Below are 18,207 nucleotides of genomic sequence, written 5' to 3' on the forward strand. Positions count from 1 at the left end.
AAAAAATGCACAATTATAAATGTTGAGCTGTAGTATCATTCTTTCCACATTGGAAATAACATGGGCATATAATATTAGTTTATACTACATTCTTATACTACAGGATCTTATTTCTTTGAATTGGGGAGGGGGAACCTTCCTTTTTTCAGCAAGAATTTACTATACTAAAGACAAGCTATATATTGACCAATGAGCAGTGACAAATTTAACTGCTTTTTAAAAACTTTTTCAAAATTTATGGCATATAACCATAAATTACAAATGAACCTTGATGCAGTTACCATTGTAAATACTTTCTAGCAATTGGTATGTCTGAATTTTAGAGTAGATTATTGGTTCTGCAAATATTGTAATATTACTGCAGCTGCATAATACCACATCTCAACATTCTACTTTTTTCCTAGCCTTTTTTCCCAGCCTTACCTCGCTGAGTTTCAACTATTGTTCAGTTCCAGAAAAGCACGTGCTCACCGAACCGGTTGTTACACCGGTTGAGTTGCACCCCTGCTCAATGCATATTACAATCATTGCAAAATATTTTAGTAAATAGTAAATTTAGTAAATTTAGTAAATTTAGTAAAAATAAGTTTGGTACCACCATAAATGGATGTTCTCTACAAGGCACTCTAAAATGTTCCCATTACTCTTTTAAAGTCATGTCCTGACATCTACTTCTGTTCAATCTCTATAATGCCAACAGTAGTAACATATAAAGGAAGAGGTAGCGGTTGCTTACCAACTATTCCTTCAGTTGAATTACAAAGTTACAAAGTGGTGAAAAATAACTTCAGGCTAAAATAACTTTAGTTAGGACCATTTACTACTTTTGCCGCATCCCTTAATGATCTGTGCAGGGGTGTTTTTTTTTTTTGTTTTTTTTTTCTCCTTTTGCTGTTCTAGACTTTGAAAACAATGCAGTTGTGTGGCAGCCTGGGGCAGTAAACAGGTACGATCACAATTGAGGCCAACATTTTTGCTGCTAAGTAAAACATTTTTAAGTGAATTTTGCCCCATTTTACAATTTTTCTTGCCACAATTCCTAAGTGAATCATTGCAGCTGTTAAGTTAGTAACATGACTGTTAAGTAAATCTGGCTTTGCTTGTCAGAAGATCTAAAAAGGGGATCACATAACCATAGGACACTGCAATCATCATAAATATGAGTCAGTTGTCAATCACCCGAATTTTTATCATGTGACCATGGGAATGCTGCAACAGTCATAAGTGTGAAAAATGGTCATAAGTCACTTTTTTCAGTGGCATTGTAATTTCAAATGGTCATTAAATGAACTTCCGTAAATCACGGTTTACCTATACTCAAAGATTCCTAAAAGGAGAGGAGTGGTTAGGGAGCAAAACAAAAGCCAAAGGTATTAAACTATTATATCTTTCCAGTTGGAAAGCATAGTTGCAACCCTATGGTTTCCACACAGCAACCACCTCACTTAGGGGCAGAGTCCTTATTCCACTTTGGTTTGTTAAATGAGGACTACCTGTAGTTTCATTTTAGTATCAATACATTACAATTTGAATATCTTCTGTCAAATACAATTGAATGCATTCAGATTTACTTCACTCTATAAAAATTGGTGGATCAACCTGTAAAAATTATGATAAGAGCATCTTTACTAATAATCCTTCCTTTCTATACTATCCTTTTCTTTTCACATCTGAAAATGCTTAAGGCTAATAGTCTTATTGCTGGGTTTTTCCAGAAGTCATTGCTTCTTAGAATCACATTCAAACTCCACAGAGCCAAAAGAGTAATATAAGCAGACAAAATTATTGATTAGATAATTTTCTCTTCCTTCTAACCGTGCTAACTGTGCATCATTACACCTTATGTTGATGAGTAGCAGATGACTGGAAATCAAACCATCAGTCTCCAACTCCCAAAGAAATTCCAGTTTAAAGAAACACTATGTTCACTGCAACAATTCTTTTAAACCCATATTAAATGTTTTTAAACAATTTAAACCAGCTATTCTTGCACATCATTATAATTTAAATTTAAATTAACTTTAAACTTGCCAGATTAGAAAAACATGTAAAAGATTTTATTAAAAAATCTGCTTTTGGTTTGAGTCTATATTATTATACAGTGTTTTCCAGTCAGAAGCAGAATGGAAATGTTGTTTCCCTTTTAATTGTAAAAAATCCAGACAATGTTTATATTTCTCCCAGGATTTCAACTGTGATGAAAAGAATCCAAACAATGGAAAAACTGCATTTAATACCTAATAGCACAAGAAGAGCCATACTAGGCTGCCATATGGACAATAAACAGATGGTGCTATTTGTTCTGACAGGACTAATTCTACTTGCTGAAAATAATGACAATTTGATATGGGTACTTATTTGTATCCACCATCCTCTCTTCCAGCAGGTGATCAATACTGTCAACAGTACCAGTATTTTTTTAAAGAACTTCAGCTCATTCAGCAATATATACAATGACAGCTATATAAATCAATATTATATTTTTACTGTTAACAACTAAATAGAGTCATATCATTTTTATATATAACTATCTTCAGCCTTTCATAGTACATTGATTGACATTAATGATGCACAGAAGCTTAATCTGCATTAAAGGTCAATAAGAGTTCTGGAGACAGATGGATCTTTCAGAAGAGTGTTAATCTCAATTAGCTCACTGTCCATATATGGAGAAAAATTGTTAAAAGGAGATATAATTCTAGAATGATTAATATGGGGAAACACATGATTATTATTTTTAATAAAATAGAATAAAGTTTGTGGGACAGTGGGATCAAGGATTCCATTTACACTGAAAGAGATACCAAGGTTTAGAAAAATGTTATATTCAGAATGAATATAACAGTATGTGGGAATCATCCTAGAGGCAGGGAGAAGAAAAGACAATTTAGCCTTAGTATGAATGTGAACAGCTCAGAAGGGACCATTTTTTTACTTTAAAGGGAATAGGGATGAAATGTACTTTTAGATTTGCAAGACTTAATAATGTAATCTCTCAATAAAATAGAATTAGCTCAGCTGGCCATTCTTCCTGTCTGATCTACCTCACAAGGCTGACAATGAATGCAATTGAGAGGAAAATATTTATCACTGGGAATGGCAGGAAAAAAAGCTTATTATAGTTCATTAATTTTGAAAATGCACATATAAAAATAAACAGGCTTTTGAGTGAATTCTGAGTTGAAAGTTGGCGCTAAATGCACCAAGAATAGTACACAATTGAAGTAAAGTATGTGGCAGATAAACAGAATGCTTCAAATCTGTACTAAGGGATCTACCCATCTAGGAAATTTACCAGTTCCACAATACAGCTGCTCAAGCAGTGGCATGCATGCCAAGTTGTCCAAAATAAAACTTCTACTAGAACTGCACTGGATGTTGGCTGACTTCCTAGTGTAATTCAAAGAGCTAGATATCACAGAGTTGAGAGTTTGCCTATGGGACTGCATATCCCAATGTCTATCTACTATCTAATAAGATCACGAAGGATAGAGTCACTTTGTATTCTATATAAAATACAGAATTCCCCACTTAAGTCAGAAAGTGTGTCATAACTGCACAGTTATTTCATGGAATGGTGTTTTATTCTAATATGAAATGAGAAAAATGTACCCTTGATTCAGAATTCTAAATACAGAATTCTAAAATACCTTCAGAACAGTGTTACTACAATATGTCATATAGAACATTATAAGAATGAGTTGAGCTGGATAGCAATAGCAATAGCACTTAGACTTATATACTACTTCAAAGTGCTTTACAGTCCTCTCTAAGAAGTTTACAGGGTCAGAATATTGCCCCGAACAATCTGGGTCCTCATTTTATCTACCTCAGAAGGATGGGAGGCTGAGTCAACCTTGAGCCTGGTGAAATTTGATCTGCCAACTTATAGGCAGTTGGCTGTCAGCAGAAGTAGCCTGCAGTACTTCACTCTATCCACTGCGCCACCGAGCTGGCTGAGTTAGAATCAGAGGGGGCGGGGGGATGAGGAGGAGAAGGAGGAAAAGAATCTTTCGAATTTAATTCTGATGTACAAACAAACCTGATATAAAGCAATAGTATGTCCATATCTCTGAAGGGGTCCTTTCAATATAGGCACCACATTCCAAATGCTGCTTTCCAAATTATAGCTAAAAAGTGAATAAACAAATAGTTTATTATCTATAAGCAAAATTATAGACTTGTCTATGCTTACAAATTAAAATATCATTTTCTGTTTCTTCCTGATATGCCATATAACATCTAATAAATATAATAAATTAGAAATTAATTTTTGCAACTTTTCCTTATCCCACCAATATTTTTAACCAATAAAACACGTTTAAAAATGAATAAATTTTCAAACAAGATTTTCAATTGATTATTGATTGTTTTTCTCATTGGGTTTATGGCTTATCTTGAATCAGGAAGTGACCATTTTCTGAAAGTTGCAGAAATTTATTTTGTAGGTGTAGTTTTGTGTGTTTCATGAAACCCATGTCAAAAAATATCATCAGTTGTATGAAAGCATTGGCAGTGCCAGCAACCCAAGCTGGTTTTCACTGAACTTAAAGATATTTATTATCCCTCCCAAGACTTTAAGCATAGCAGAATTATATTTGTTAATCAAGTATTCCAAGTTTAAAAAACAAGATCTAAAATATGAAGGCATACATTAAAAAGAATACAATTTTCTAATTAAAATCCTGGTGGAAGAAATACCACGTTATAGATAATTTTTAAAATAAGAAAATGCAGCTAAAATGCAGCTCCCAAACAAGTTTCTTAGTCTGGAGACAATGAAGAATAGACTTTTCTTTGTCAGGCCTATCTCAGTGTAATTCAAAGAAATGAATTTTAGAGATAAAATGGACATTTATCTATGAAAATGCTTTTGCAAATGTACAGAAGTTTCTTCCAATATTATAGTCCGATTGAAACAGAAAATCTTACAAATGGAAGCAAACTTCAAAAAGGAATAAATCAAGTCTTGCTATATTTGGATGGACGCACACACGTGCGCTTGGATACACACACGTGTGTATGTGAATCCCTAGATTTCTGCAATTTTTACTTCCTTGAGGAAAGACAAGGACAATGGTAATGTCCATGTCAATGCAGAGTTTTGCATCATTTAAGTTAGCTCTGAAGCTTTTATTTTTAATTCATGTATATAAACCAAATATAAAAGCATACAGCCTTACCACACCTTGTTCCCCCCTCAAGCCCTCTCCAGTTTAGTTCATTAATCCACAACACTTCACTTTCAATCATCTCTCTTTCTGGAAGGTCTGAACTGAACCATGAGGCAGCAAGAAGGCAAGACAGGCATAGAAGAGAGAGAGATGCTTTTCATTAATTTTCAACAACTTACACAAAATTCAAACAAAATTAAGAAAAGCAATAACTTACTTTAATACCATCTGGAAGGTACTGTAATTAAATGCATATCCACCAATTACCCACATAAACTTTCCATGAAGAACTGCCTTATGCGAAGCCCTGCTCACAGATGGACTAAATGGTTTCACGTTAGGCAGAATCCAATATGATTCCATTGAGGGGACATTCAAAGAACAATCAGGACCTGTTTAAAATACAGAGGGAGAGAAAATCACACCTGGGGTGTACTCTTATTAATTCAATCACAACAATTTTTGATAGTAATTACAACTGAGATAGTACAATATATAAAGTGAGCCAACCTCATATATTGTAGAATACTCAATGCATGTAGACATTTTAAAAATTTAACAAATTGCATACTCATGTATTTTAAATGGCATGTTAGTTTAGTTTCTAAGATGACAAATTTTATTTTTACTGTAAATATTTTCATATATTTAAAAGAATATTTTAAAGGCATACAGAAGATATGCTTTTCTATTATTTTTACCTTATGGAAGAAGACTGTGAAGAACAGTGACACCAAGTGGTAAATTACACACTCTATTATATACAAGAAAAATATATTCATGTTTAAAATATTTTTTTTCCTATAATTCATCCAGTTTATTGTAATCTGATGCAGCACAGTAATTATGAAAGTGAGTATATTACACATAAAACTACTGTATTCTATGATTTAGTCAACAATAAACAAACCCCAATTCATCTAGAATTTTAAAAACTCCCTGACCTATTTAGATTTGAGTTTCTTCATTTTAAAGCACTTATAACTAAACCCAATCCAAAAGAATCCTGGACTGTTTACAACACCAAACAAAATGAAAAACATAACTAAATCAAAATCATTTATCAAACCAACAATTAATCAAAAAATCAAATAAAGTTAACATGTAGGATAAAATACAAGATAGGCACCCACAGCTATCAGCTGGGACTGAGAGTACCTTCCTATTAAATCATTTTGTTATGAAGATGCAGCAAGCAGGAATTGTATGTACTTCTGGGTACATGTATTCCATACTGTGGGATCTTTTACAGAAAAGGCTGTATCCCCATTAACTTCAAATCAGGCAGAACTTTCAACAAGCCAACACTCTGAATTGGGTCTAGATGCCTTTTGACAAGCAATTTCTTTGATTATTTTATTTTTATAATAAAACAATGTTCCACGTGATTTGTTTATTTTCTGTAGGCTCTATTAAGATTCTGGCATTACAAGACTATTTAACCACACAACTTTATGCATTCATAGTTATTATCAACACCTAATCTCTTTGTCTCCAAATTCCTCAATATGTGATAGATATTCCCTGCATACTAGGTACAATTCAGAGGTGGTATTCAGCAGGCTCTGACCAGTTCTGGAGAACCAGTAGCGGAAATTTTGAGTAATTCAGAGAACCAGTAAATACCATCTCTGACTAGAGATTTTACAGTATCCTTTCTCTGCCACACCCACCAAGCCACGCCCACAGAACCGGTTGTAAAAAAAATTGAATCCTACATCTGGTATAATTATTGCAGTAATTTTACTGACTTTTATCCAAGTAAGCATGCCATGCATTAAAAATAAAGCCAGTTTTAAAGATTGAAACCTCTCATAAATTTATATGAAATTTGGCAGGACTGAATATAAAGCTCCACTTTATCTCCAAATTTCATCCCATTCTACCAGAAAAAAAGCTGTTTGAAAATGGGGTTTTTTCATAGTACTTCCTGCTACTTTGTTTAATTTTAAAAATTATCTTGTAAATCAACAGGAACAGCCTTCAAAATAATTATTTATAGAAATACCAAATAAAATGTACACAATAAGAATTTATAGTTGCTTAATTAAAAAAATTATACCTGCTTAAAACTTACACATTACTTATTCAATCCTCAAATTTATTTCACTCAATATTAAATTTTAGAAGAAAACTTTATAGTCAATTGACCCTATCAAACATAGAATAGAAACAAAGAAAACAAAATAAATCATCCTCCCTACAATTAACCCCAATCTGATCTCGGTATTCTGTTCTCTTTTGAGATCGCCTTTGAATGAAGAGTGCTGGTAATATGCAGGTTCATTCCCTGCAATAAAGAATGCTGCAAATTGTCTCGGGGGGGTGGGGGGGGGGGGGGGGGGGGGGGGGGGGGGGGGGGGGGGGGGGGGGGGGGGGGGGGGGGGGGGGGGGGGGGGGGGGGGGGGGGGGGGGGGGGGGGGGGGGGGGGGGGGGGGGGGGGGGGGGGGGGGGGGGGGGGGGGGGGGGGGGGGGGGGGGGGGGGGGGGGGGGGGGGGGGGGGGGGGGGGGGGGGGGGGGGGGGGGGGGGGGGGGGGGGGGGGGGGGTTGGGGGGGGGGGTTTTTTTTTTTTTTTTTGGTTTTTTTTTTTTTGGGCCTTTTTTTTTTTCCCCCCCTTTTTTCTTTTTTTTTTTCTTTTTTTTCTCTCTTTTTTTTTCCCTTCTTTTTTTTTGGGGGGGTTTGGGGGGGGGGGGGGGGTTGGGGGGGGTTTTTGGGTTGGGGGGGGGGGGGGGGGGGTGGGGCCTTTTTTTTTTTTTTTTCTTCCTTTTTTTTTTTCTTTTTCCCCTGGCTTTTTTTTTTTTTTTTTTTCAATATTAATTAATTAATAGCAGTTGTTGAGGTAATTCTCCGTTAGGAGAATGAGCGCATACAGGGAGACGTATTTGAGAGTAGTGTTGGAATAATACACACAGAGCACACAGATACACTGTACAGTAAATGTAGGTTTTTACTTCCAGAAAGGTTTAAGCAAAGTCCAAGATAAGCAATCCAAAGTCATTCACAAGTTAAATCAGTCAGTTTTCAATCCAGGGATTATCCAAATATCAAATTCCAGTGTCAAAAACAGTTCAGTATCAGACTTACATTAAATCCAGTAATATCAGTCAATTAGAAGAAAATGGAGCAACAGCAATACTTTCCAACAGAAGGAAAACAGAGATACACTCAGACACACTCTCTTCTGAGACTCAGACTAAGACTAAAACAATCCAGGTTTCTGGCTCCATCTTATGGATGTTTGAAAAACCACACCTAATTACAGTTTTGCATTTTCTTAAAGTTACAGTTTTAAAATGTTTATCCTGGTTTATATATTTCTAACCCAAATAGCTGTTAGGTGACTTACATTCCTAACAGCAGTGAATTATCAGAATGTAAAAGTTGACATCTACATTGATCATCTTTACATTTACAGGAAATATAAATGCTAGTTTTCTTGGTCCAGTACTCTGGACAGCTCTTTATATCAAAAGACGTGTACACATGCACGCACACACACGCATGCATGCACACGTACACACACACACGCACACACACACAAAAATAGGTAGGATTCAGTACATTGGAGATATGTAAGCTCTTATATCACAACATATAGTAGCAACTGCTTTTATTGCTGCTAATGGATATTTATCACCACACAATTTTATAAACAATTATAATCTAATTAAATTTGTATGCCTGAACCAGGAGGAATTATACATCTGTATACATATCCTAGCCAAAAGAAGAGAATTAGTACAAGCTCACATCACAGCTTGCAAATCTGAAGATATCTACTGTAAGTTGTTTTACAAACTACCAATTTTCACATGCTATACTACTTTGATAAGTCTGTTAGACAAATATGCAAGGAAATACTTATCAGTATTTGATGCCTGAGTCCTGTTACAGAATTTTGATTCTAAATAGCAAAAGCATCCCAAAACACCAACTTTCCAACTTTTTCTATAAATTCCAGATTGTGAAATGTGACTACGAGCACCATTATTTATTCCAGTACCATCAATGACATACCAGGGATAACAGACATTTGCCCTGATCAAACCTATTATAAAAAGAAACATTCATAGTGATGGATACAGATGGATAGAGATGCATATTCAAATAGAAAACCTGATATGGACCCCAGATAGAGACATATGTTACACAGATTGGGAATGTCTTAAATTAAAGCCATATTGCTCAGAATCATTCATCAGGCATGGAGGACAAGAGACCAGAAAAGGGCATAAGCTTTAAATGCCCGTGACAAGTGCTACACTATCCAAACATATTTCAACTTAAATTTTAGCTCTCAAACCTGAATTTCTGCAACCTCCTACTGAACAGTAGTATATTTCTAGAGCAATTGATATAGGACAATATAGATTTAATTACCATATTTAAATATTGTCATATACAAATCTAAAAAAATAGAGCTCCAAGCAATTTTCCAAGCAAGACAGTGTAAAGAAAAATTGGTATAATTAAACAATGACAGACTGAATTTATTATTCATTGTCTGAAAAACATTTTTACTTAATGGCTGGCTACCTCTTATAAACTAACCTGGAGCTAATTTGGTATAAATTTAGACAGGACTGATTTTAAAGGCTCTAGACAACTTATATCATTATATTATACCTTAATAGACTACAATTCCAAAACTGATAATGCAATATTTCTGCTAATCTGAATTAGAGATATGGTTTATCACTGCATTTTTAAACACTTCGCTTTGATTATATTTGAACTGATGGAATATTTGAATATTGAATATTTTGAATATTGATGTAAAAAAGTTTCTTAATAATAATAAAAAAGAATCTCTAATTTCTTTCCACTGCTAAAAGAGCTAAACTTGTGCCTAAATGATTCTGTATATCATTATGACTAATGTACAACAGGCTGCGTTTTCCAGTTCTTCCTTATGTCAGTATATGTAAGACAGCAATGCTAGAATATGCAGATTGAACATTACTGAAATTTATACAAATCTGTAATTGAAACATTAATAATTCACTAATACAGTTTTATTAGAATTTATTTTAAAATGATATTTTAAAAATAGCTTGAACAATAATAGTTTTTCACACTTTATTTTGATTACCATTGCAGATGTTCATTTCACTATATCCACCAGAGGTCACAATTGTTTAAAAAGATATATTAGAATACTAAATAAACTCTTTATAATATGAACCAAACGCATTGGTGTAACTATTGAATAGATCGAAGTTTGCATAACTTTGTATTAATATTTCATTTTTTAAAAGCAGGTATTAAAAACTAAAATGTTTTATGATAAAATTTTCTATCTTTATAAATATTTTAAAGAAATATCTGAAACGCAATTAAGAATTAAAATTTAACTTCTTCCCCTGAGATAGTGCATTGTTTTAATTATCTATTGCAACAATCACAGTGCATGTACTTGTACAGACAGCTCTAATTTATTCCCTCCATTTCTCATTATCTCTCTTCACATTATATTTAATTCACACTATATTTAAAACCACTTTCTATTCTGGTTCAATCTACTAACACTAAGCTTCACTTAATTCTTATCCTTATTGTTTTCTTTTACCGTATATGCCGGCGTATAAGACGACCCGGCGTATAAGACGACCCCCAACATTTCCACTCAAAATATAGTTTGTTATATACTGCGCCCCTCTTCCGCACGCCCTCCACTTTTTACACTTTTTTTTTTGAGGCATTTGTGCATCGTGGAATGAATCTCGTGAGTCGAAGGAGCAGCCAGCCTTCTCCCAGCTCCTAAGGAAACGAGGTCGACCGCCCGGCTCCGCTGAGGTATCCGGCTGGGGCTGTCAGGAGTTGTTACCGCACAGCGCGGGGTTCGCTGGTTCCAGTCCCGCATTGCCTCGGGAAGGGAAAGGCAAAAAGGAAGAGCCGCGGGCGGCGCTTTGTAATGGCAGCAGCGGCTCCTGGTTTTGCCTTCCCTTCCTGAGGCAACGCGGGATTGGAGCCGCTGCGAGCCAGCGCCAGCGGTAACAACTCCTGACAGCCCCAGCCGGATACCTCAGCGTGAGCTCGGGCGGTGCGAGCCTCGTTCCTTGGGAGCTGGGAGAAGGCTGGCTGCCCTTTCGGCTTCACGGGATTCGCTTTCCACGGTGCGCAAAGTGCCTCAGCCACGGGCAGCCGCAGTGCTTCCTAATTACTATTTGCCGGCGTATAAGACGACCCGGCATATACGACGACCCCCAATTGAGGCATGTTTTTCAGGGCAAAAAGTCGCTCTTATACGCCGGCAAATACGGTACATTTTTTTCTTCATGCCACCATAAGCCACCCAAATTTCAACCTTCTTCTCTTGCCCTTTTTTAATAGATACTAGGTTGGTTAGAAAACCTTATGCACTGCAGAATCTAAATTTCGGAATACTTTGCCATAGTTTGTCAGGCGCCTTTCACTGCTAGCTTTTAAGTTATTTATGACTTAATTTTATTTTGTGCCTTTGAGCCAATGATAACCCCTGGCAATAACTTAAACAAGTCCCTGTAGTTTTCTTAGCAAGATTTTAGAAGTGGTTTGTAATGAGTTGAGAGAAAGTGACTGGCCCAAGGACACACAGCTGGCTTTGTGCCTCAAGTAGGACTAGAACTCAGTCTTCTTACTTCTAGACTGGTACTTAACCACTGCATCAAACTGACTTTGTATAAGATAAATAGAATATATTAAATATACTTAAGATTAAATCTGACTGAAAAAAAGTCATTCCAAAGAAAGTTTTGGTTTTTATTCCTTCTATGAAAATTAACTTCAAAAGAATTTGGAGGTTAAGATAGCAGGCCAGAAACCATGATCTTGGGCTAGTCAGTGCTGCCTTGAAGGCACTCCCCAACTTGTTTTTTGCAAATAAGTATACCTTAAATGATCATATACAATAGAATTGCCGGACAGGGATACCGTGTCAGCAAGAGACACATTTTTCAAATATGCTTGACTAGGTGGCCTTAGCAATTTCATAATGGAAAGCTATTTTGTTTCACTCACAGTATGGCATCAGAATGGCCAAAACTTAAAAGACAAAAAAATACCCATTATAAAATAACGGGTCAGAACATGAAAAAATATTTTTGTGGGAATATGCCACAAAGGAGATTTAAAAAAGAAAAAGAACAGATGTTAACAGTTCCCATTTTTATTGTCACAAGTTCATCTCAATCTGCAAATAGAAAAAAATTCAAAATACCTGAAAAATTGTAAGAGTGGGATAGTAAGAGTGGAATAATTGTTTTACAAATGTCTGTAAGATGAAATAAATAGCAATTCATGAATAATTGTTGTGATACTGCCAACTCCACAAGGGTATAAGTAATTTTACAATAAGATTCTATTGATACCAATTTTGATTAAAGTTGAAGTTAGCGGCTACAATCATAATACAGCAAACTCTCTTTCAAATTTTGGATTATTAAATATATGAGCGTTGAGTAAAGAATAATGACTCCAATGTCTTAAGACTAAAGCAGAAGGCAATATTGATATATTAGAAGCTCTGATATGTTCTTTCACATTAGCTCTTTCCTTCAGTTAGCAGAAATTTGCTGCGAGCAAAAGTGAAGTCATTTTTCATGATATGCTCATTGCTATAGTTTAAGCAATATACTGTGATTGAAATTTTTGACTGCCAAGAAAATCCCTCTGGTTGAAACTCACCACTAAATGCAGATTATTTATGATAATTGTTTTGATATTAATACTGTCCATCACTGTGCCAAACAATTGAACTTGGAAGAATGCATTTGTAATAAAGATCACAAATTGATAAAGATCAAAATGGACAACCTGAAACAGCACAAATTTCACATCAGAAAGGTTGATGAAGTGTTTATGGACAAGTGATGGAAGCTGAGAAACTAAATCAAACTTGGCATTTCACATGAACCCTGGTCACATAACTGATGTTCCTAAATATTGGAAGGTTTATTCAAGATGAGTTCCTCAAATACTGATGGCAAGAAGAAAAATGTCAGGAGTTGACATTTGCCAGCATTTGTCACTGTACAAGAACAAAGGTAAGAATTTTCTTCACAGTTTCACATGAAGAAATGACAGCTGATGAAACATGGCTTCATCACTGACTTGGAAACAAAGTGTAAATCCATGGAATATTATCACAAAGATTCACCTGCAGAATAAAATTAGTTTTCAGCAGGAAGACTTGGGCTTACTTTTCCTGAGATCATATACGATGTTATTCACACATATTTCTTTGAACCTGCCTGAGTGCTACTTTGCAACATTTTAATAATTATTAAGTAGAGTTTGAAATAACAAAAACTAAATTTTGCTGCAACACAACAACTCTAGGCCTCATACCTCATGAGCCACCCAAGAGGCAATTATGTGAAGTTGGATCTCATTGTCTTACCCCATCCATCATACAGTTCACATTTGGCATCATTTGACTTCTACCTTCTCCCAACATTGAGGGAATATCTTCATAGGCATTTGTTTCACCCAAATGAGGAGGTAAAAAAAACTGTCAGGACCTGGTTGAAGAGACAAAGTGCGGAGTTTTCCTGTTTCATTTATTAAAATATACCTATTTAAACTAACATTACGGAGATGGAAGCATTACTTTTCATTCAACCCTCACAGCAATTTCATAAAAAATAAATGTCACAAAGTAGTGTGAAAACAGTTGTCTATCTAGAAGACAAAAAGGAATCTGAGTGCTACTTTGCAACATTTTAATAATTATTAAGTAGAGTTGGAAATATGACCAGGGTTCATGTGAAACACTTCCAGACAACTTGCTATGTTTCTGTTAACTTTCTATAAACCACTGTTCAAATTGTGATCAAGGCAATTTTATAAACTAATTTATGAATTATACCAGTAAAACCATACCTCAGTATAATAATTATAATGTCAATAATGCCATCTTTTTCTTTAAGACACAGCCACAGGATGAAGGAGAAAATTGAGCTGGGAAAGAAAGCATTAAATCTCCTCCTCCCAAATGAAAGAGAGAAGATAAAAATTCCTAGATGTGTGTAAAGAAGGAGGAAAAGAAGTAGCTGATGACTAAATCTTTAACATCTTGGTGTTTTTATGAACATGGTACCTATTCATGATATTGGGGGTGTTTTGGTTCCAATACTTATTTTGACTGACTCTAGCAAATCTCTTTGATCCATTATTTCATGAAATATATTTTTCTGAAATAGTTTTGTGTTCATATCAGTTTGCAGAACTGAAAGTTGAAATGCATTTATCTTTAGTATGTCAAATCTCCATCAGCTTAATTGAGGTTCATATAAAACACAGTGTAACACTTAAATATAAAATAAATCAGTTGGTTAGTTACAAGCATCCAAGTTTTTCAGCATCAATCTAATGAGTATGCATTACTCAAATAGTGTGCATGAAGGACTAGTGTTTTCCTACACACACACACACACACACACAAAAGTCATTACCAAAAACTCCCGCCCAAAAACAAAAAAAGTATTTCAAACAGCCCAGCCTCATAAAAAGGAAATAAATCCTCGATAGTAATTCTGTAACATGCTTATAAATTCCTTCCAATTCCCATTTAAACTGTAAAGAATTTCCTTCAAATAGTAAGGTATAAGGAGAGCATAAGTAGCTTTTCCAGGTGTCAATAAGAGAAAGAAAGAATGTTATGACTTTATAATGTAAGCTAAGGTATTGACCATAGTTTACAAATCACAAAAGGCTGCGTTCAGATCAGATCATGCTCAGGCAAAACCCAAACTCCACTGTGTGAACCTATCCATAGGGTATATTTTCCTTTATTATGCCTTCTTTCCAAAAGCAATTACCTTATGAATGCTAGCAGTGCTGGATTCATACAAACATGAATAAAAAAAACAGTCATTTTAAACAAAGTCTATTGGCTGCTTTGTTTAGACAAAACCAAATAAAACTGTATTAGTGATTTATAAGCTGATGAACCTAGCCACTACCTAGTTTCAAGAGCTATATGAACAACAGAGGAACACTTTCTTTTGATGGAAGATGTTTGTGAATCACTCATTAAAGAAAATCTGTAAATCCTTTCCCTTTCTCAGCAGCAAATAATAAGACAGGAACAGATTTGTCTTCCTCATTACGTCATATGGCACACCACGTATTTTCTCCAACTTGTAAAGCTCAAAAGAGAACATGCTACCTCTCACACAAGAAGTAAAGTACTAAGACATAGTATGTTCATCACATGTCCCTACTAGATAGAGAGAAATAAGCTTTCATAAACATTTTCAAGTACACAGTAATAAGCTATTTACTCATTTTTCTGCTGGCATAATAAGATTGCCAACTGGAGTGGTGCAGTGGCCTAGAGATGGAGCTCTTGCCTCTCAATCAGGAGGCTGTGAGTTCAATCCTAGGTAGAGGCAACTATTTCTCTCTCTGGCCACAATGAGAATATATCTGCTGAACAAAACTCTGCATCGGCAACAGGAAGGGCATCTGGCCAGTAAACACTGCTACCTCCATTCAGTTGCCCAGACTCCACCCCACAAGGGATGATGGCGTTGTTAAAAGAAGTGATAATACGATTGCTAACTATTGCAATCCCTATTGATCTCTAGAACTATTAAAGAATACAATTTTCCTAGGCTATATATCTGGAATCTATAGATATTCAGCTGTTCGCAATTAGGAAAGGTTGAAAGTTTATGATTTTGTATTAAAGGCAAAACTGTTCAATTTCTTTTTATTCTTTCCAATCCAAGAGAATATTGATATAAATTATATAAAGTAAGAGTTCTTAACCTGGGGTCCATAGATTGATTTCATAGAGCTAGAAACCTGAATTTTTATTCCTGAACAGAAATAAAAATAAAAAATTGATATTCACTAGCCTTTAATTGAAACAGAGCTTTCATTCAGTGATGAATGTTGGCAAGAAAGTATTTTATGATCCCTAGACTCCAAAAAATTTTAACTTCAATAAATGTCACTTACATTATCTAAAATCATTACCTCCTTAAAAAGCAAAAACAGTTATACTTGCTTATATAAAGTAACATTTCTTTCCAAAGCATGAAACTGATTATCATCAATACAATTTACATTTCCAAGACTTCTTTGTATCCATATAAGCCATTAATCCTATAATTCTAGAAATCTAGAATCCATTATATTTGCCCCTCTTTATATTATAACTCCTCTTTGCTGAGTTCACAGATCATGTTCAGGCAAAACCCAAACTCCATTATGTGTGAACCTGTCCATAGGTTCGTAACAAGGTATATGAAGCCTGTTTTATGCTTTCCAATGCATGCATATACACAAAAATATATAGACATAACATAATGGAATAATAAATGCCATATAGAGGCAATGCATTTGCAACTACTCTGAGTAGTAGAGAAAGAAAGTACTCTCTACTACTTCATTTCACAAAAGAAAATTCAGACATCTTCTTTGCCACCCTTGGTAAAAGGCTTGGAAAGAATTCAAGAAGCCTTTCTCTGCATTGTTTTTCAACTTTGTTTTAATATATCCTTTCTCTCAGCAAGGTATTTCTTTTTGTTACAAATACAGAAAAGAAAGAAAAGCATGAAATGACAGGATTGAAACTTGACAAAAACAAGGTACATGAATAAATATACACTCTAAATTAATTTAAATCTCCAGAATTGTATAAATTGCATCTCTATGGCTTTGATGGAATAGTTAAAATTTTATGTATTGTATCAGGTGTTATTTGTTTTAAATAGCACTATTTGATTAGTATTATTTGAAAACTTACATTTCAGAAAACTGGAGAAATGCCAGAAGACTGGAGGAAGGGAAATATTGTTTCTAAGATCAAAAAGGATGATCAAGGAAGCAATAAAGTAATTAATATTCCAGAAGATCATAAAAATATAAGCATTTTTAAAGATTTGTAATAACCCAGCATGCTCAAGAGCAAACCCTACTGAACTAATTTTATTTTTAATAGAGTAACTTTTCAGATCATAATATGGAATTCAGTAGCATGATTTCAGTAAAATTTCTGACAAAGAAATTGTCAGAATTTCTGAATAACAAGTCAGCTAAGATTGGCTGGATGTTATTACAATTAAATGGCAATATTTAAATGGCATCCAAACAGGACAACTACAGACTTCAACAGATAGTCAGAACTGCAGAAAAAACTATTGCAACCAGTTTGACTTCCACTGAGGACCTATACATTTCACGAAACAGGGCTGAGAAAATATCTACACATCCCTCACATCCTGGACATAAACTATTTCAACTTCTCCCCTTGGACACTGCTATAGGACATTTCATGCCAAAACAATTAGACACATAGTTTTCCATCACTCTATTGAACTCCTAATTTCCACAGCACTGTCTTAGGCCTAAGAGATTATCCATGTAGTAGTTTGTATTGCTATTAACCTTCTCATCTCCTCATATTTCTTAACTTCTCATCTTTCTCATCTTTCCCATTATCTTCTTCTATTAGTATCTATGATTATCACTTGTGGTATCTGTTAGGTATAACATTGATACCAAATATGGTTTGGGTGAATAAATATATAAAACTTAGATATCATGGTTTAAGTGCTTATCACTTTAAGCACAATGCAGCAGGCAATTAGCCGATTAAGGGTGCGGTTAGAAGTTACAATATAAGGAAGCATTAGAAGCTGGAAAGCTTACTGTCTGACTGTAACTGGCTGTAACTGTGTGCTGCTGCGACTTACTGTGTGCTGCTGCGACTAACTGTGATTACTGACTGTGAGTGCCTGTGACTGAACTGTTTATGTTTGCTACTGTTTGCTGATTTACTGCGTAATTCTACTGAATATCCAGCGTTTGTTTCTCTGGAGAGTGAAACCGGAGAAGGAGAAGATATCTTTATCGGCTGATAAAGATATTGCAAGACTCTTAACTTGGACTATACTAGTGAGTCTTACTGGATGGAAATACTGTGAATGACTTAATGGACTGAATGACAATGCTTAAACTCTAACTGGATTAAAAACTATTTAAACTACAAACAGTGTTTGTATTCAGTGTGTGTATACTCTGGGGCCCTTCCGCTCTCGTT

General features: G+C 35.0%; 1 protein-coding gene across 5 annotated transcripts in view; it reads right to left on the bottom strand.

Annotated features, from left to right (window-relative positions):
* ATRNL1 (attractin like 1) overlaps positions 1–18,207 on the bottom strand; it is a 530,678-nt gene that overhangs the window by 458,933 nt on the left and 53,538 nt on the right. For all 5 annotated transcript variants that reach the window (XM_087964472.1, XM_087964473.1, XM_087964474.1 and 2 more), the window contains exons 6-7: positions 5,392–5,566; positions 4,043–4,130 (exon numbers count right to left, since the gene is read on the bottom strand). In XM_087964472.1, coding sequence (XP_087820598.1) covers positions 4,043–4,130; positions 5,392–5,566 — 263 coding nt within the window. The remainder of the gene's footprint in view (positions 1–4,042; positions 4,131–5,391; positions 5,567–18,207) is intronic.

Source organism: Notechis scutatus, chromosome 4 (assembly GCF_049901735.1).
Source record: "Notechis scutatus isolate UNSWTSFEM ecotype Mainland chromosome 4, rNotScu1.2, whole genome shotgun sequence".
Taxonomy (NCBI): Eukaryota; Metazoa; Chordata; class Lepidosauria; order Squamata; family Elapidae; genus Notechis; species Notechis scutatus.